General features: G+C 43.7%; 1 protein-coding gene and 2 non-coding genes across 3 annotated transcripts; all 3 read left to right on the forward strand.

Moving 5' to 3' along the window:
- Positions 1 to 138: 138 nt before the first annotated feature.
- Positions 139 to 19,716, forward strand: polr1a (RNA polymerase I subunit A). Its single transcript, XM_072396236.1, has 37 exons — positions 139 to 320; positions 672 to 780; positions 941 to 1,036; positions 1,206 to 1,355; positions 2,552 to 2,662; positions 2,796 to 2,881; positions 3,550 to 3,638; positions 3,937 to 4,017; positions 4,250 to 4,367; positions 4,595 to 4,736; positions 4,929 to 5,090; positions 5,282 to 5,404; positions 5,520 to 5,747; positions 5,831 to 5,938; positions 6,038 to 6,184; positions 6,315 to 6,506; positions 6,655 to 6,804; positions 6,913 to 7,096; positions 7,188 to 7,270; positions 8,352 to 8,510; positions 9,425 to 9,523; positions 9,637 to 9,789; positions 10,229 to 10,311; positions 10,841 to 11,006; positions 11,806 to 11,929; positions 12,059 to 12,156; positions 12,262 to 12,461; positions 13,832 to 13,999; positions 14,359 to 14,494; positions 14,784 to 14,938; positions 15,063 to 15,192; positions 15,329 to 15,436; positions 16,365 to 16,637; positions 17,648 to 17,848; positions 18,637 to 18,754; positions 18,859 to 19,023; positions 19,313 to 19,716. Exons 1-37 carry the CDS (start codon positions 244 to 246, stop codon positions 19,411 to 19,413), a joined length of 5,073 nt encoding a protein of 1,690 aa, XP_072252337.1. The 5' UTR covers positions 139 to 243; the 3' UTR covers positions 19,414 to 19,716.
- Positions 7,414 to 7,550, forward strand: LOC140318733 (small nucleolar RNA SNORA5). Its single transcript, XR_011917880.1, has one exon. It is a non-coding gene; the product is annotated as a small nucleolar RNA SNORA5 (small nucleolar RNA).
- LOC140318734 (small nucleolar RNA SNORA5) lies at positions 11,099 to 11,235 on the forward strand. Its single transcript, XR_011917881.1, has one exon. It is a non-coding gene; the product is annotated as a small nucleolar RNA SNORA5 (small nucleolar RNA).
- Positions 19,717 to 20,358: the final 642 nt, after the last annotated feature.

Below are 20,358 nucleotides of genomic sequence, written 5' to 3' on the forward strand. Positions count from 1 at the left end.
CTTTTTTGAGCAGACTAAATATATTGATAATTAACATTTATTATGAAATATTAGAACACGTAATGGAAAAGTTCAGAAAGTCTTCAGAAAAGCCCTGTCATGGGATTTTTGTCTCCCCTCTAATTGGGACTTTTTTCTAACGGTCCCACGTGTGTAACAGAAGAAATGTGCGACTCGTGTGCTCCTACTTAACGCCATGAAATTATATTTATAAACACCACAAAGTCGTGATAATCCCGAAAAATGTTCTTTGGAAAAGAAGTGCCATGGCGGCGTTTAGAGGGCATGTCGTTTGGCATGTACTCCGCCGAAGAAATAAGGTGAGAGATGGCTTGCTAGCTTGTGGCTGTACATTCAACGAGTTATAAACAACGTTGCAGCCAGAGCAGAATGCAAGTTATGCACCTTTTGGCGAGAGCTAAATGTTTTTTAGATATTGTCGTTACTTATGTAGCCTCAAATGTGGTTAATTTCCAGTAGCTGTGATTCAGAGTCAAGTAATTTACCTTCTTGCTTCAGGTTCTTTTGGTTTCTTGCGTTACTTGAAGCTCCAGCCACACCAGAGCGCTACATGAAAAATCTGAACGCAAACAACAGGAAAAGCTGCCAAAGCTACTTGAAAATTAGCTAGTGTTATAAGCTGGAATAACCGTTTTTTATCTCCTGTTCAGGAAGTTAAGCGTGAAGACGATCACTAACTTCAGGTTCCTTGACGCAGTTGGGAACGTGGCCCCTAACAGCCTGTACGACCTGGCTCTGGGGCCAGCAGACATTAAAGAGGTACATTAAATTACGCGTGTGTAAGACACTGTATAAATCAATCTGCTTTGTTTACCATCCAATGTCTATAAACACTTCACATGAAAGACACCTAATTGTTTGCTGTTATTTAGATATCCTCATTACTCCGTGTTCTTCTTTTTCTTTTCTTTTTTATCAGGTCTGTTCAACCTGCTGTCAGGACTTCAACAACTGTCCAGGACACATTGGACACGTAGAGCTGCCTCTACCTGTATACAACCCACTGTTCTTTGATGTAAGCATTCAACACACTGTCTGCCCAATTATACAACAAGTGGCTTTTCTGACATCAAATTTACATCTTCCAGTTCCAAACTTCATATATTTGAATGTTTATTGGATTTATCAAGCATAGCGTCATTCGTGGTTCGACTGGGCTTCTCTTCTTCTCTCCTTGTTTTTAGAAACTCTACCTTTTGATTCGTGGCACGTGCTTGTTGTGTCACACGTTGACGTGCACCCGAGCTTCCATCCACCTGCTGCTCAACCAGCTGAGGTTAGTGGACCACGGAGCCATGCAGGAGGTCTACCTTATCGAACAAGTTCTGGGCCAGGTGGGTGCGTGCTTGCTGCAGAAACTTTATAAAGGCACAAAATGTTTGGAGCATGGCACATTTTCAGGTTAGTTGGCATTGAGCTGAGGGTATTCGCATTCAAACTGGAGGAAAGGGTTTAGGAATTGCAGCGTTTGAACACGCAGAGTCCTACATTTCAGAAGTTCAGGTGTACTTGGGTGAATCGACATGACTGGAAATAAAAGGTTTGTTTTTAACACTTTGTTGAAAATCATTTGTGTCTGAAGTGAGGAACCCATGAACATCAAAGAACGAGTTTCCAGCTCTGCCGTGCTTTGCCAGGCCTATGCTGCAGCTGTGTTTGTGGGTCTTTCTGCCCTTCGCTCTGCTTTTGGAAAGCGATCTGCTGCTCAGTCGGGTTGGGATCAGTCGACTGCATCAGCCACTGTACACATTCCACCTCTAAATCTTCAAAAACAACTGCTCAGCTTCGCCACGTGTGGCAGAGTCTGAAGAGACAGTTTACACTCTGTTTCCTGTCACATTATTAACGTCAGCGAACAGGTTTCACCTCCCGTTTTTTTGCTCTCATGAAGTCTCTTTATTGTAGTTTTTGAGAATAATGTCTCTGCTTCTTGAATAGCTCTTATTATTGAGAGGGGTTTCTTTACCGTGGAAAGGATCGGGCGTTCTTCCGTAGGCGGTGTGTTGGGAGTCCAAGTATTTCTGAACAGAATTGTAACTGTGGCAGGAAAGAAAAGAAACTGCCACTTTATGCTAAAGTGCTCACTCATTAATCCCCAAACTTAGTGATTTGAATGAAGAGGACAATATACTGAGGTCATATCATCATGAAAGAACACTTTTGGACACTACTTATGTCACTGCGAATGATGTCACACAATTTAACTCTCAGGTCAGTACCATTTAACATTTGTGGGACGTACCGAATGGATTTCAGCTTTCCTCGTAGTAACTGAATTCCTGAAGCCGACTGTGTTGGGATTTTCTCCTTCCTTCATAGCTCATGTTGCATTTAGCACATTGTTTTCACATAAGAAGTCGTACATTTGTCTACAAAATAGAACAAAAAATAATCTTATATTCTGTTCTTATTTTGCAGACAAGCTGGTTGCAAATCTTTCTCCGATTTTATTTTTTTTTGCTTTATCGTGCTTTGTAGGCTGTCTGTGCTTTCTTCATCTTTAAAGAAACTCTCTGTTTGTGTATGTCAGTACCTGGATGAGAATCCCAAAGCCACGGGAGATGAGATTGAGCAGATACTGAAGCAGTTCACAGACACGATAGTCGGAGCGAACGCTGAAGGTTCAGAGAACTCCAAACCTGTAAGTACACACTTGTGAACACATAGAAAGAAACATCCAGACCCAAAAATGCCTTGAATTCAGCCTCATTACGCTGCGGTCTCTCTGGATGCACACTGGCCTTATTTTGTGTTGTGTGTGTGTGTGTTTTCAGATTAAACATCTAGTTGAAAAGAAGGGCAGTCTGATCAATAACTTCTGGAAAATCCACATGAAAACGAGGAGGTGTCCTCACTGCAGGTGACCTCCGAACAGCCACGAACACCTGATCAGTTGATTTCTCCTTTGATTTTGATCTGAAATGCTGTATTTTTCTCAAATAGAAGCAGAGGCTGATGATACCCTTTTTATTTCTAATTTTCACGGGCAAATCGCTTTTTTTTTTTTCTTTTCTTTTTTGTCTTTCCCCTCCAGAATTGGAAAAAGGTTTATCTTTAGTGATGGACTGTGGAGACGGAGAACATTGTGTGCCAGACAGCTGAACACACTAAGCAGCAAACAGGCTAACAAACTACCAGCTGCACCAGTAAACTCTGCCCGCTTCGTGTCAAATAGATAATCCCTTTTGACTTGAACTGGATAGCGCTATATCCAGTATGGGAACTAGTTTTAAACATCGTGTTTATTTCATTTTAAAGATGTGATGATAAAAAATGCACTTTCATTTCCTGTCTCCCCCCATCCCTGCTTGGCCTGTATTGGCAGCCAGTCTCTGTTTTTATATCGCGTCCTCGACCAGCCATTATAAAAAGCCCAACTTTTAATCGAGTCTTGGTTTTTATTTGAGACGGTACAGCGCTTTCATATCAAACCATCACATTTAGGTTAAAATTTGTGTGTGGCATAGTTTTCCATGTTCTTAGATTTGAACAGAATGTCAAGTGTAATCATGTCGTATCCATATTAAGGAGCGGCAGGTCGACAGTGCGCCGTGAACACAACAGCAAGCTGATTGTCACGATGCCATCAGGAGGACAAACTGCTGACAGTACAGATGGTGAGTACCGTCTAAATAAAACACTGAAGAAGAAGAACTCATAGCCACCAGTTTGATCCCAAATGTGCAACATGTGGAGCAGTAGAAGAAGAAGAAATGCTGCCAAGTGGGAAAACACAACGCAGGCGAGACAGATGGTGTCTGCTTTTAGTTCAGGGATTGAGCCGCTTCAGGGCTTCTCTTTTCCTTGCATTTCACACACTGTCACCTTGTTTTTGAGTCATTATTGGTTTGGACTAAGCTCTGCTTATACGTTTGTGAGGGCAGTAAACGGAGCCTCTCTTCACTCTCCTTGCAGACGATTCAATGGCTGGAAAGAGAGTGTACCTGACTGCCAGCACGGCCAGAGAACACGTCAACAAAGTGTGGGCGAAAGAAGGTAAAGTATCATCTGACCACCATGTGGTTAAAATGACAGCGTTAGATTACATCGACACCTTTTAAAAAGGAACGTTGAAGTTGATGTATATTTTATTTTTAATCTCAGAGAAGCCATTTTTAAAAGGCCTGCGTATATGATGTTAATCACTTTCCCAAAAAGATGATGATGCTGAATGACAGTTCAGTTGAACAGATTATTAATTAGATGTTACCCTCCCGTCTTGTACCAGGTTTCTTCCTCAAGTGTCTGTTTCCTGGGTTGGAGGAGACCACGGCGTCCGCAGAGGGAGGGATGGGCTTCTATCCAGACCTGTTCTTCCTGGAGCTGCTGGCGGTCCCACCATGCAGGTACAATAGAAGCTTTACATGAACAAGCTGTGCACCCAACCAGTTCCGACATGAAACTGGCAAATCTTCAGAAACCGCTACTTTTTGTGGGTGGTTCAGGAAGTTTTTCGTGTTTAAAGTCATTTGAGTTATTAACAAGACGAGAAGAAGGCGATATGAAAGCAGTCCCTGTGCCGTTTGTCATGTGAGGCTGGACTGCAGCAGTAACTGCCACCGCGTTCTCTCAGGTATCGTCCAATCAACCGACTGGGCGACCAGATGTTTACCAACGGTCAGACGGTCAACATGCAGGCTGTGATGAAGGACTGTGGAGTCATAAGAAAGCTTCTGGCTCTCATAGCGGGGGAAAAGGATACTGAGGAGGCAGAGGTGAGACCTGTGTAGGAAATGTTGACTGAATCTTATTTCTTTCATACAAACTAAGCATTGCAGGGTGCGGTTCGGTTAGTAGGCCTTCGATTTTCATCTACAGTAGTTAGTATCAGTATCGGCTACTACCCGCAGTGGAAAACCATAAAGAAAAGAGAAAAACATTAACCTGTTGGATCTCACTGTTTCCAGGCTGCAGAGCCGGCAGACCAGACTTTTCTGAGTGGAATCCCTGGGCTGACATTAACAGATAAGCTCTACAACACGTGGATCCGCCTGCAGAGCCACGTTAACATCGTCTTTGACAGTGACATGGACAAAATGATGACCGAGAAATACCCTGGGATCAGACAGGTATCGCATAATATTCTGTACGCAGTCTGTGAAACTTCAGCTGAGCAGTGGAACCGCTCTGTGATGTAATGAAGCAACATAAAGTCGTACAAAGATTTCGTCATGATGGAGGAACTCTGATAAGTTAGCCTTGGGTTTTCTCATCAGTTGACAACATTCCTGTTCCTCTTCTCTCTCCTTCGTCCTGTCAGATCCTTGAGAAGAAGGACGGATTGTTCCGGAAACACATGATGGGGAAACGAGTGGACTTTGCTGCACGATCTGTCATTTGTCCTGACATGTACATAGGAACCAATGAGATAGGAATACCAATGGTACGTCTGACCCTGATCCATTTATCTCAAAAACAGAATGAAGCTACATTTTCCAAAGTAATAAAACTGCATGATGAAACTGATGCAAAGTTCTGCGTCTTGGTGTTCTGATCAGGTTTTTGCCACCAAGCTGACCTACCCGCAGCCCGTCACCCCATGGAACGTGAAGGAGCTTCGTCAGGCCGTTGTCAACGGGCCCAACGTTCACCCCGGCGCCTCCATGGTGATCAACGAGGACGGCAGGAAAACCATACTGTCGGCTACGGACCCCACGCAGAGGGAGGCGGTCGCCAAGCAACTGCTCACGCCCTCTCCGGGTCCACATAAAATGCCCATGAAGATAGTAAGTCGGATGCCGTGGTTGTAATTCCGCTCACAGACACCCATGACTTCCCGTACAAGCTTTGATTGTTGACGTCTCCTCAGGTGAATCGTCATATAAAGAACGGAGATGTTTTATTGCTCAACAGACAGCCGACGCTGCACAGACCCTCCATACAGGCCCACTGTGCACGCATCTTACCCGGAGAGAAGGTCGAACCTGGTTTCTCAGAGTTTTTCTGCTGGTTCTTTATGGTTCATTTAGAAATACAACTCCTAACCGAGCATACTGCATCTTTGGTGATCTCACAGGTGCTGAGGCTCCATTACGCCAACTGCAAGGCGTACAACGCTGACTTCGATGGAGATGAAATGAACGCCCACTTCCCTCAGAGTGAGCTGGGCAGAGCGGAGGCCTACATGTTAGTCAGCACTAACCAGCAGTACCTCGTTCCCAAAGTGTGTATTCCTCAATAAGTGTCAAAACATAGCAATCAGAGGGATGGTCATCTTTCTCGAGCCTTGGCGTTCTTATCCAAGCACACATAGGTCATCTTTTCAGGGTTTTCTGCTCTCTGTTTCTTCTCAGGATGGTAAACCTTTAGCAGGTCTGATCCAGGACCACATGGTGTCGGGAACAAGGATGACGATCCGAGGCTGCTTCTTCACCAGAGACCAGTACACTGAGCTGGTGTACAGAGGACTGACTGACAAGCCGGGCCGAGTAAAGCTGCTCCCTCCTGCTATACTCAAACCGCAGCACCTGTGGACCGGAAAGCAGGTTACTGAACCTCTGTAGCTGTTTTCAGCTGTCGGCTTGCTTTATGTCAGCAGGAAGTCAGTTAGGCGCAGATGCTTTGCTCTGAAGTTGCTGTAATTCACACTAAACTTCTTATGTGGACTCAGTTGTTCTGTGGGGTGTCTTATAGGTGGTGTCCACTCTGCTGCTGAATGTAATCCCCAAGCAGGCTTTGCCTCTCAACCTGGTTGGGAAATCAAAAATCCCCAGCAAGGCGTGGATCCAGGAGACACCGCGATCCGCTCCTGGATACAAACCTGACAGCATGTGTGACTCGCAGGTATGAGCATGGTTCCACACAAGGTGGCAGAGTTCTTCATGCATAAAAACAAACAGGTGTCCTGAACATGAACCTCGTTTCTTTCCTACTTTTCATTCTGTTTCCCAGGTGGTGATTCGTCAGGGGGAGCTGCTCGTTGGGGTTCTGGACAAAGCTCACTATGGCTCCTCAGCCTACGGTTTGGTACACTGCTGCTATGAGCTGTATGGAGGCGAGACCAGCGGGAAACTGCTCAGCTGCCTGGCCCGACTCTTCACTGCATACCTGCAGCTGTACAGAGGCTTCACTCTGGGTAGGAGCCTCCAGTGTTACTCTGCTGCAACCCAAGTATGAGAAACGCTGCCGTCAAACCTTAAATCTTTATTCATTTTTGTCCTTTGAAGGTGTGGAGGACATCCTGGTAAAACCAGGTGCCAACATGAAGAGGAAAAAAATCATTGAACAATCTCTGAAGATTGGGGCCAAAGTGAGTTGAAGCTGCAGCTTCTTGTGGTGAAATCCATTCTGATTGTCAAGTTTAATATGCAGCGCAATGAATTTAATACATTTTCTGTTAGTTGAATGCAGACGAGACCATAAGAAAACTAATCCAAAGAGTATTTAGAAAACTGCAGCCTTGTCAAATTCAGTGCATCCTCCTCCATGGATACCACTGGCCAAAATGGCTGCCACAGTGAAGGTGTAGTTCATGGGCCCCACTGTGCTCCGACATGGACTCTGGGGATAAATATGTACGACACACAAATTTGAATTGTTACTTCAGATGGTCGGTATTAAGCTGCTAGGACTGTTAAACAAATGTTAAAAGTCTAAAACTGCGTTAGCTGTGATCTGTCCGCAGAAGCTACAGTTAAAGGTTCTTTTCTATAGCCACATGTCATGGATGCTTCCCGAACATGAAGGCAGTCGATCGTTGTCAACGTGTATCGGAAAGCAACTTTTATGTTGTTCGAGCAGCTCATCAACATGACTTCAGACACGGGATTGTAATCCCTCCTTCTTCACTCTTACTTTTCTCTGCAGCCTCTGTCTATTCGTGTAGTCGTCAAGCTGAGTAGAGAGATGTTGGTTTGTTCTTGGTGACACAAAAAAATTGCCTTCCTGATACTCCCGCTACATTGTTTTCAGGGCTCCAAGTTCATTAATTTCATCTGCCAGTGATCTCACACTTCCATGATGATCGAGGAAGGACACGCTTTAAACTTCCTCCTCCTTTGTCTCCGCTTCCACAACATCTCCTTTTCAGTCTGGTTTTGGTGTATTATTCCACACGAGGCTTTCCTGTTGCCTTGGTTATGCAAAATAGCAGTTGTACAAAATTTCCAGAGTTACCTGCAAAAATCCCTCCAGCAGCACAGCATCCAAACTAGAAAAGAAAAGAGTTTGACTAAAAGAAAATTGATTATTTTCTAACTGCCACTAGGAGGCGGCAAAGTCTAGAAATTGTTAAATTCCCCACATCATGACCTTCAATGTGAGCTTAATTGCAACGCTTTTTTTGAAAGATGTGGAGGAGATTGAAATGCCATGCTGTCTCTGTAACTCAGGCCCTCCAGGCAGCATTCAACCTGCCTCCTAATGTGGACCAAGCAGAGGCTCAGAGTCGATGGCAGGACGCCCACCTCAACCCTGACCAGAGAGACTTCAGCATGGCGGACCACAAGTTCAAAGAAGTGGCCAACCAAGTCAACAATGATATTAACAAGGTAAACTCGCTACTGATTTTAGTATTTCCACCACTACTGCTGCAGTCCCTTTTTTTAAAAGTCAGTGTTTTATCTCTTAATCCCAGCTGGCCCTGGTGAAGGTTTGTAAAACCACCGGGTGTTACATGAACAGTGCAGATGTGGCTTTGGACAAAGTTATTCCAGTACAGCTGGCTCTCTGAACAGTGCCCAGCCCTCGCATTTTCATTCAATAAAACCAGTCCACCCAGTTTAACTTAATTTGGTACGGGCCCCTTGGGCCACCAAGCAGGCTTCATCAGCTTTTCTGTGTAGGTGCCACGCTCTCTGGCATCTGCTCCGTCACAGCTCAACTCCTCTGTTGCCATGGCAACGAGGGGGGTGAAGTCGCCAGCTGGGAATAGTGGAGGACCTGTGGGGGTGTGTGTAGGAAGAGAGACGTGACAGAGCTAATGTTGATAACGCTATATGCCGGTTTTGTTGTAGCCTGTGTTCCAGATAAGGAATAAAGACCAGCAAAACCAGTTGATGCTTCGTAGCTCTGTTACTTCGGGTCGCTACAGTACTATTGCATACTGTGTGACAAAACACGAGGTTGTTTAAACCGAATTGAACTGCCACAGCAGCTTTTATTCACTGTATAGTGCTCTGAAAACGTGGAGCATTTTTTTACACATTTAGCTGCTTTTCATTATATTAACACGTGATCATTGAGTTTTGGACATTGTGAAAACACTCCCACTCTTCCCAAATAGTTGTGTTTTCTAGTTATGACTCAGTGTTTACTGCTGGGGAAGTATTTACCCGTTTAAACTAAAGCTTTACGTAGATTAGAAATCCCTCAACACACAACAAAACGTTGTCGTTTGACTCTCAGTGTGTGAAGATTTGTTTCGGCGATGGTAATTCTGAAATATCATCATGTATATCTGAAGGTGTGTATGCCAGTCGGACTGCACACATCTTTCCCAGACAACAACCTCCAGCTGATGGTCCAGTCAGGAGCCAAAGGATCCACTGTGAACACCATGCAGGTAACCCCCCCCCCCCCCACTTCATACTGTACAACTGCGATTTAGAATCCAAGCTCATTAAAGTTTGTGGGCTAAGTTTTAAAAAGAATACACTTGACGTGTGTGGGTTTCAGATCTCGTGCCTGCTTGGTCAGATTGAGCTGGAGGGCCGTAGGCCTCCACTTATGTCTTCTGGGAAATTCCTGCCATGCTTCCAGCCATATGACCCTTCACCCGGAGCCGGGGGCTTCGTTTCTGGAAGGTTTCTCACAGGCATCAAACCACAGGTGCGTGAAGACAGATGGCTGTTTCTTTTGTGCAGAGGTCACATTTTGAAAGTTGCTTTCACATATCTTTGGTGCTCCTAGTCTTGCAGATTTAATTTTGGTTGATAAATCTGGTCTTTTCCCACCATTGAGCTGCAGTTGGTAGAGTTCCAAGAGTCAGACATTGAAATTTTTCATACTTGGAAAAATATTCAGACTCTTAATTCAGTTCTTTGTCGAAGCTTCTTTGGCATCAGTTAAAGCCTCGGCTCATCTCTCAGCAGGGACTGTTGCCAGGTGATGAGCTGAGACTCTTTCATCATGATCTCAGCCTCCTCGTTTTGCTTTTTGACTAACTCTGGAGGCTTTTTCTCATTAACTTTGCATATTAACCCTTGCATTTGTGAAAGTGATTATCTTTCCTTTCCATGTGTGTGTAATCACCTCTCACCGTCTCCAGGAGTTTTTCTTCCACTGTATGGCTGGCAGAGAAGGACTGGTCGACACAGCCGTGAAAACCTCCAGATCAGGATATCTTCAGAGGTGAGTTCAGGCACAAGCAGGCCAGAGGACAGAAAGTCCCGGGCCCAGAACCCGTCACCACATAAATCAGATGAGGGAAAAAAAGGACCCAAAGTTTCTTGTGTTTACTTTGAATAACGATGGGATATCTTTACACCAGTAAAACAAATTTTAGTCTGATCAAAATCAAATGCAAAAACAAAATGTGGGCAGTGAGAATATACAGTTGGTGTATTCATCGGAACTATGGAAATATTGGTGTCAGCTGGCATTTCCAACCAGCTTTGAACATCTGTGTACTGCGTGTTCTGAAGGTGCACAAAGATCGGACATTATGGAATTGGCACAAACGCAATAAGTGAAGATGGTTTTTCACCAAAGTGATATTTTCATGTGATTATAGTGCTGCCACGTGGCTTTTTTTTATGAGCTTTAACTTCCTTAGAGTTTTTGTGCTGTGACACATAACTCTATGGGTGCATTGCACTCTCAGTTCCACTGATGTGCTCCCTGTTTTCTTCTTTCCTCCCTTTCCTTGTCTGCTCCTCAGATGCATCATAAAGCATCTGGAGGGTTTGGTGGTGCAGTATGATCTGACTGTGAGGGACAGCGATGGATCTGTGGTTCAGTTCCTGTACGGTGAGGATGGGCTGGACATTCCCAAGACTCCATTTCTGCAGCCAAGGCAGTTCCCGTTCATAGAGGATAACTATGAGGTATCACAATAACACAATCTGTGGAAAAAATAGTGCTTTGTTTGTTTGTTTTTTCAGCCCAGGTCACACGGTATAGTTGGATATGAATAAGTTGCAGCTTTGTCAAATTCAGTGCTCCCTCCTCAGTGGGTACCACTGGCCAAAATGGCTGCCACAGTGAAAGTGTAGTTCATGGGCCCCTGGGCACTCCAACATGGCCACTGGGGATAGATATGGACTATGCACAATCACAAATGTTTAATGCCATCATTTTAACAGGTCGGGCATGGAGAGCTGCCTTTGATGCTCCTCATTCATCCAGAAACTACAGCCACTGATTCAAACTGTCTGGCTTTCACATGTAACAAACCTAGGATTAGATGAACTAAAATGTATTTAACTTGGGGCATTGTAGCTGTGTGCCGTCATATCCATGTGAAAGGTTTGATATTATTTGTCTGCATTGGTTTCACTGCAGCTCTGAGTGAGAGTCTCTACAACTGCTTTGCTCCTCTCTTTCTGCTTTCTTTCACTTGTATTTTATGCATGTTTGTCCCTGGTTTAATCAACTCTCTGCCGTGTATCTACATGAGAAGATTGTAGATTACAAAATGTGACAAACATGCAGAGTTGGATTAAACCATTTGAAGGAGGAAATAGATAATTTTAAAGACTGAAAGCATTTAAACCCATCATATTAATACACATACTCGCTTTTAGAGGTACACAGATGCCTGAAGAAAGACTGTTTTTTTTGTTGTTTTTTTTTATACCTGTGCAGGAACTTATCCTTAACCGGCCACATGTTTCCCTTGCTTAGGTCATCAGGAGGTCTCAGGGTCTGGACAGTGTTCTGGCCCGTTTGGACCCTCAGACTGCCAGTCATCACTTTGCAGCCGTTCAGCGCTGGAAAGCAAAGAGAGGGATAGCATGTCCTTGGAGAGGTAGATAACAAGTTTTAGCTCGCAGCCTTTGTTATCCAGTTTATTATGGGTGTAGAATTTGAATGCTGTATGTTTTAATTGCTTTTGCAAGCATCTGCCATGTAATGCTTGTGTGTTAATCTGTGTCAGGAGCGTTCCTGCTGTTTTCCCAGAAGAAGTTGGCAAAACTAAAAGAGACCATGCAGGGAACCGAGCCCGCCTCCAACAGAGATCTTGCTGTTCTGCAGGTAGTTACAGCAAAATAGAAAAGTCAAAGATCAGTCAGTTTTGATGTGTCTCTCTGTTTCTCCTGTCTCTAGCCCAAACTGTAATTCAAACTGTGTTCTCCTCAGCTTGTACAGCAGTGGCACGCTCTGGATGAAGCCAGCAAAACAAAATACATCAGGAAATCCTCCCGCTGCCCAGACCCCTCGCTGGGTGTCTTTAGGCCCGACGTGTGCTTTGGATCAGTGTCAGAAAATTTCTACGACATCACAGAGAAGTACCTGCAGAGCAGGACCAGCATGAGTCAAGACGTCCTGGATACCGACAGGTACTGACCACGAGGGCTTGGAGGAGCAAAAACTTTAAGATGCGCCTCAACTTTCTTAAGCCAAAATATGTGAGTAGCTTAAGGGAATTCAGACTGTTGGTCCTCAGCCGAAGATGATTTTAAAGTGACAGATCTGAATCTGCTGCTCAACTTACTGGATTACATTCAAGTTCAACATTCTTACTTGTTTTGTGTGATGTGGCTCACTGAGAGACAAACAACGGTGGGAAATCTTCTCTGTCACTGACACGGTGGCCCTGCACCCCTCTGCACACACACTCTTTATTGAGATATGTCAGGCTGAACCAGGATTGTTTGGATTTGATTCCATCATCCTGCTTTTTAACAAGCAAATACAGCCTAAACAAACAGAACAGAACATTTCTTGGTTCAATTTTGGAAGTTTGTTCCGTAAAGTAAAAAAAAAAAAAACGAGTATCTGGCGGGGTTCAGTCACCACATGACTCATGCAAATTCTTATTAAGTCGTCCTCATATGCGCACTATTTCAGTCCTCATTTTTGCTGGACTAGTGATTTTAAGAAGTACTGCCTCATTCGTTTTGGTACACTTTGTCCTGCTGTGCTTCACGGAGCCGTGACCTTCAGCATTGTTGGTCTCTGAGAACTTAAGCTGCTTTTTTAAGGTTTGGAGGCTGCGATTTGAATTGTGGTTACAGTGAAAAGCATTTCTAATATTTTAACTTCTGGATTTCAGTCTACGAAGGTGGACTAAATGTCAGAGGTGCCTCCCAGTACACAGTAGAATACAGAAAAGTATATACTTAGAGACAACCTCATCCTATGTAAAAACAGAATGCAACGACGTGGACGGCTTTATTTTATTCACAGTGGAAAAGGTGAAATATTGAAAGTGAGAAAATGTTCAATCATTTTTAAGTATGTTTTAACAAACAAAGACAGCCGGAGGAACATGTTGCTTCTTATTCTTACATTATGGGGTATAAGAAGAGCACCTCAGAGAGGTGGAGGCTCTCAGAAGTAAAGACTGGGCAGAGGTTCAGTCATCGACAAAAACAAGTGCTGAATAATGTTGCTCAATGTGGAATTGTGAAAGCTTTGAAGATTTCCATCATCTACATTCCATAATACCATCAAAAGACTGAGAGAATCTGGATCCTTTTCTGTGTGCAAGGGACTCTATTGAGAAGCAGCAGTAAGATGCCTGTGACCTTCAGGCCCTCAGGTCTCACTTCCAACCTTTGCCGTTTTGTAGCTTTTTATTGGAACTCAAATATTGTTTAATGGGATTTGCAGATTAATGCGTTCTGTTTTTATTTAGACTTTTTCGTGATTGGCACTTTCTTTTTTTTGTGTCATTACTGAGCGTCGCTCTTCTCTGTGTTGGCAGCCTTCGTCAGCTGTTACATTACAAGTGGCAGCGCTCACTGTGTGACCCGGGCGAGGCTGTGGGTCTGCTGGCAGCGCAGTCTATAGGCGAGCCCTCCACCCAGATGACCCTCAACACCTTCCACTTTGCTGGCAGAGGAGAAATGAACGTCACTTTGGGAATCCCTCGGTAAGGACGCCTCATTCTTTACCTTTGTGAACTCCTGCAGCATTACCCAAGGTTCTGAAAAGTAATTTAGTCTCCCACTGAATGCTGTAGCTTTCTTCTCTTCACTCTGCTCCTCGTGTTACATGTGTAATGAATCTGCTGCACATCGCACCGTGATCTTGGTTGACGTCGAGGTCTCGGGTCACAAAATTTGCCATATTTGGCAGTAGATTGTGCACTTCCAACAGCTGGAAACTGTTGTCAAAAACAAATAGAAGCATAACTGTTACAGGATTTGTGGCTCATGTGTTTGTTTGGTCTTCAGAGCTTACATTGCCCCGTGTCTCGCTCGTTTCTATAAATGTCTGCCCGCCTTACAGACTGAGAGAGATCCTGATGGTGGCCAGTTCCAACATTAAAACCCCCATGATGAGCGTTCCAGTGCTGAACAACAAGAAGGCTTTGAAGAAAGCAAAGATGCTGCGGAAGAAACTCACCCGGGTGTGTCTGGCTGAGGTACCGATGAGCTTTTAATTTTCTGTTTTCAAATTCTCTTTCTTGCCTCCCTAATCTTACGCTGCTTTTTCTTTTTGATTATTTGATTTTTGATTAAATGCATTTCCCTTTTTCGCCTTTACTCTTATTTCCTCATTTATTTCTCACTGCATTCAGTGTTGGTGCTGGACCTTTGTGGAAGTGGACACATTAAAACAAGAACTCACTGTTAATTATAAGAATGGTGCCAATAAAAAGTTGACCATTTATTAAAAGAAAAAAGGAACTCATCACAGTTGTGTGTTTGTAGGTACTACAGAAAGTGGATGTGGTGGAGACACTGCGGATTGAAAAATACCAAAAGCTGCGGGCATTCAAGGTCGCCTTTCATTTCCTTCCACCTGCCCGTTACAGTGACGATAAGCTGTTATCACCCCATCAGATCCTCCACTACATGGAAACGAGGTGCGTGTGTGTGTGTGTGTGTGTGGGTGTGTGTGTGTGTGTGTGTTGGTCCTTCTTGTGTCAGAAACCATGCAGGAGTAACCCGATACCTTCTGTGTTTTCCACTTCTCCCCCACCCTCCCAGGTTTTTCTATCTCCTCCTTGAAGCCATTAAGAAGCGCACTGCCAAACTGGCCTCCATCGCCGTGGAGACGAGGAAGGCCAACCCCAGAGATGCGGACTTCAATGGGGATGGAACGGCTGGCACAGCAGAGGTATGATTTCTCTTTGCCCGTTTTCACTTGAGCCTGGATCTTAAAACTGCATTTCAGTTTTGGTGTAGCGCAGTTTTTTTTCCTGACTGAAAACAATAAATCCTGAAGTGAAATTTGTCTTGTTGATCCTCTGCAGTTAGATGAGGGGGACGGAGAGGAGGAAAGGGAGATTGTTGATGACCAGGGGGACGAAGGAGACGCCGACGCAACGGACGCCAAGAGAAAAGACAAACAGGAAGAAGAGGTATGAAGACGGATCAGAATGTTTGATGCTGAGGAACGTGGCTGAATTTGAATGCCCGGAGGTCCCTGGAAGCCACGCCTCATAAACCAGACTCCTCAGGAAGCCCAGTTTTCTACAACTGAATCTCCACACTCCGTGATTCACTTTAGCAATTTTCCAACGTTAGAAGAGGTTTAGCTGATATGGCATTTCCATTTTTCATTTGCAAGTTCAGAGCCAGCCCGTCTTAAAGATCCTCGTTTCGGTTTCAGTCTGGACGGAAGCCGTTGTGGCCAATCCCTGTGTGAAAGCGATTTCTCATGCTTCCCGCACCACTTTCCCAATTTGAACTGATGAATCCTGGCATTGTCAGCTTGGAATATCACTGTACCGTCAGGAAAGGGGGAGAACAGAGAAAAGATGTGATTATTTTGGGGAAAACCTGATTGTTCAGTATATTCGGGTAGTTGGCTCTCCTCATTTTATTGGACACGAGACAAAGCAGAACATATCCCTGAAACCACTGAAATAACCCCAGATCATTTCCTGAGTTGTTTCTTTTTGGCCAGGCAGTGCTGTCTCTCACATTGATTAAAAGTAAACTAGTTCATGTTCATCATCATTTATTATCCCAAAAGTACTGAACCATCTGGGCAGATGTGACCTCTCTACTAACAACCAGGAGACTGTTTAACAAACAGATTTTCAGTGCATAGCCTACTTTATTTGATAAAGTTTAACAGAGTGCGTTTTAGTCTCGACGGTCATTTTCGTGGGCTTTGATACAACAAATTTTCCCTCAGATGAGGGATAAAGAACTGGTTCAGCCCAGGCTCTGACCTAAAACTGGTACCTCCTCATTTGTAAATGAGTTAAACTGTTGTTCCAGTAGGGTTTGGCTGTTAATCCATCATGTAACACCTCCTAAAGCACTGCTTTTGGCCCGCAGGTTGACTATGAAAGTGAGGATGAGGATGAAGGCGAGGACGCTGAGGATATAGAAGAACAAGGGGAGGGGGAGGCTGTGGAGAACGCACAGGCGAGCACCGCCGAGGAGCCTCAGCCAGAGTCTGCAGGAGCACAGGCAGCGAAGGGGAAGAAACGAGTGAAAAGGGTGGCAGGAGAAGAGTCCTTGCCCCAAATGAGGGTGAACTCGGTGCTGAAGGTAAACCCTGCCATCCGGGAATACAGATTCGATCAGCAGAATGAACTCTGGTGCGAGGTAAGCTTGGAAGTGTTGCACCACATGATTTAATGATTTAGAGTTCTTTCTAGGTTTTTGCTTTCCTTCAGTTTTCAACAATACCTACTGTAATGTCACGTGAAATAACATTACACTCAATTCAAAGCGTTTATATATATATATATCAGGACCTGATTTAAAAAAAATAAAAAAGAATTTAAAAAACATCTGCTCCATATAAGTTCCTGCTTAAATACACATAGAATATTCAATCCATTGTCATTCTTGAACCAAATCTAAGCCTAAATAACAGCAGTATTGCTGCTTCCATTGGAATTAACAGGTTAAGTAACAGCTTAATTGATTGTTCCTGATTAATTGATCAGCAGCAGGTGTGAGCACCTCTATAAAAGCAGACCATATGTCAGTTTGCTGCTCTGGAGCATTCAGGTGTGTGTTAACACAGGAAAGAAAAAGAACTTTCAGCACAGCTGTCAGTCTTCCTTGGACTGGATGTTCCAGCAAGTTCACCCCAAGGTCAGACCGTGCAATGCTCAGAAACGGCAAAACACTAAGAGATGGTGTGATAAAACATGCACATCATGTCACTGCAGACATTGAAACAGGATAATGATCCCTGACAGCTTTGTACGAATGAATGCCCACAAACCTCAAGACTGATGGCATCGTACAGAGAACAAGTACTTCAAGTTGTTGCTTAAATTGGCTCAACTGAATCATGCAGGTTAAGCAGTTTTTCACACGCTGCTTCTGCACTTTGGCTTCGTTTTGTTACTGCAACGTGTTATATGCTGAGCTTTAGAGGAGCAGGCTATGTTTTCGTCTCTCCTTTAACTGTTAACAGAAAATCATTTAAAATGGAACTCCTGACATATTCTGACCTGTTTTTAGGCCTATCGATCTGCTTTCAGGAGACGTCACCTCTGATTACCCATTTCTGCTTGAAGACTCATGCTGAAAAATGATTGCTTAGAATTGAACCTATGGATGTTATGTCTCATCTATGGGTCCCCTCTCCCTCCTCACAGGTGGAACTGGAGTTGCCTGTGAGCAGGGTGCACTTCGACCTCACCTCAGTCCTGTCGACACTGGCCCAGAACGCGGTCATCATGGAAACCAAGGGCCTGACCCGCTGCCTGCTGAGCGAAAGCACAGCGAAGTGTGGAGAAAAAGAGACCGTTCTCAACACAGAGGGCATCAACATGCATGAAATATTCAAGTACAGCGACGTATGTGGTTTTTCTGTTTCACGTAGAATGTGGTGAACCATTTGTGGACGTGAGAACAGATCTGTAGGGCGTTATCAACACCTTAGCAGATGAACTTCCCGATTATCCTTTCTGTCGCTCAGCAGTTGTTGCAAAGCGAGCATGATTTGCACGTGCGGGCTCTTCTTCCCCTGCTCTGATGAGCGCTGCACATCCCAAGCCAAAGGCCTTCAGTTTTTGAACTACACCCAAGTTTTAAAAGTCACGGACAGTTTGAAGGAATGAGTCTGATCATAAAGTTGTTCCGCAGCCAAACTCGGTTCTCTTTGTGCTGGCACTGTTTCACTTGGTATTCGCTTCTCTGAAGCAGGTTTCTGGGTATTTCTTACTGACTTTTGAACATTTTTGGACTAACTATTTCTAACTGAAACTGGGTGGTAATGGAGAGAAAAAGAACATGATATGAAAGCTTTTATGACTTTACATGATTCCTATCTTAATGGCTTGGTCTGGTTCACAGTGGGTTGTTGTGTCATTTCATGCTGTGGAGCAAACTGTTGACAAAGCGTTTCCCATGAGAGATTAGAGTGACTCGACTGAAATCTCCTGTTAAGCTGGTTAACTAAACTATATGTTAGTTACACATTTGGATTCCAGTAGTTGAGACCATTACAAGTTATTACTTACTGTTTTGTAAGGTATTTGTGGAGTTATTTTAGGAAACATCTCTCAGAAACCGGAATGACAGCTGATGATGAACCGTGGGTCTTGTTATTTTAACTAATCACACGGCAAATTGATTTGTCCAGATTTTGGACCTGAACAGGCTGTACTCCAACGAGGTCCACGCCATGGCTAACACCTATGGGATCGAAGTGGCTCTGAAAGTCATCGAGAAGGAAATCAAAGATGTCTTTGCAGTTTATGGTACACACACACACACACACACACACACACACACACACACACACAGTGGATAAAAAGGCTCTCAGGACCACTCAGATCGTGACTGCTTCTCCGTCTGCCTCCAGGTATCGAGGTTGACCCCCGGCATCTGTCACTGGTGGCAGATTACATGTGTTTCGAAGGGGTATATAAGCCATTAAACCGGCACGCCATCCAGTCCAACTCCTCTCCTTTGCAGCAGATGACCTTCGAGACCAGCTACAAATTCCTCAAACAGGCCACCATGTTGGGTGAGGAAAGAATAATGTGTGGATGTTTCATTATTATTATTATTCCTCACTGCTGTACTCAGCATGAATATATATTTACACAGCCCATATAATTCTGTTGGTACACTTCTGCATTCATTGTTTAAAGCCTGCCATTAGGTTATAAAACTCCACAGATGAGGCTGTAAGTAGTCTGTACACAGAACATTGAGTGAAGAGCAATACTTTTGGAAAAATGAGACCTGTTTGCTTTTTGGTGTCATCAATGACTGTTTTTTTTTTTTTTTTTTTTTTTTCCTTTCATCTTCAGGGTCACATGATCAGCTGGCGTCACCCTCAGCCTGCCTGGTGGTGGGAAAAGTGGTCAGAGGTGGAACAGGACTGTTTGACCTGAAGCAACCTCTGCAGTAGAACAAAAACCTGCCTGTTCTCTGTAGTGGTTGCAAAGAAAGACAATGGAGCATAACATCTTTTTTTATATCAGCTTGCATTCAATGAGATCCCTTGCACCAAATGTTCTTGTACAAAAAGGCCAGAAATATCTGATGTGAACATAAATGAAGCCTGTTAGTGGTTCAAGTGCAGTGGGAGTTCCCAGCACAGCGGTTTAAGACAACAAACAAGCGTAATTGTTGTTAGAAAAAAATTGCTTTTATTTTTTATCTGTATTTAATATTGAAATGGGGAAACAAAACTGCTTCAGTGTACAAAATAAATAAGGAAAATTATTTTTGTTTGTTTTTATATATATATATATCATATTAGAGATGATTATAGAATGTTACTTTATCAAACTAAAAAATGACAGAAAATTAATGTGAAACATTGTGTTGTCAAAGGCTACAAAACATACTGGAGCGTTGCTATAAAAGCTGTGACCGGAAGGAATTGTGGGAATATCTCCTTTCTTCCTTAAACAATGGTCCCTATATGTGTATATGTCCATGGGTGTATCCCATGGACATAAAGAACAGCATAAAGCATCTTTTATAATATCTATGGACGCCGCATCGACAGTGGAAGGCCGTGCATGAACTTACGAAGGAAAGAGGTGCTCCTCAATCTTAAGGTAGAATTATTCCCTGAATTTTGGAGCGATTTTCAAATATTGATTTGTTAAAAACGTCACACATGTAGCTATGATACAGGGTGCTTGGATATATAAAAATGCCTCAGCATTTCCCTGCAGCTGAACCTCATTCTAATGTTGTGAGTAACTGCATGTAATATTTTCAAAGAAAAACTTCATAAATGAAGAGCAGAAAGACGAGTTTGAATGCTACTAGGGTAAAATGGAAATACTAATTTGAATATTTTACATAAGTTCTTTAAATAATGACCTGAGTACACCTGAGC

The sequence above is a fragment of the Leuresthes tenuis genome, unplaced genomic scaffold (genome assembly GCF_036924035.1).
Source record: "Leuresthes tenuis unplaced genomic scaffold, fLeuTen1.0.hap1 SCAF_11, whole genome shotgun sequence".
Classification (NCBI taxonomy): Eukaryota; Metazoa; Chordata; class Actinopteri; order Atheriniformes; family Atherinopsidae; genus Leuresthes; species Leuresthes tenuis.

Coding starts and splice junctions, on each gene's coding strand:
- polr1a (XM_072396236.1), top strand. CDS start 244: ATGTTCTTTGGAAAAGAAGTGCCATGGCGGCGTTTAGAGGGCATGTCG. Junction 5,748..5,830: donor ATAAAATGCCCATGAAGATA/GTAAGTCGGATG, acceptor ACGTCTCCTCAG/GTGAATCGTCATATAAAGAA. Junction 18,755..18,858: donor AGATGTCTTTGCAGTTTATG/GTACACACACAC, acceptor GTCTGCCTCCAG/GTATCGAGGTTGACCCCCGG.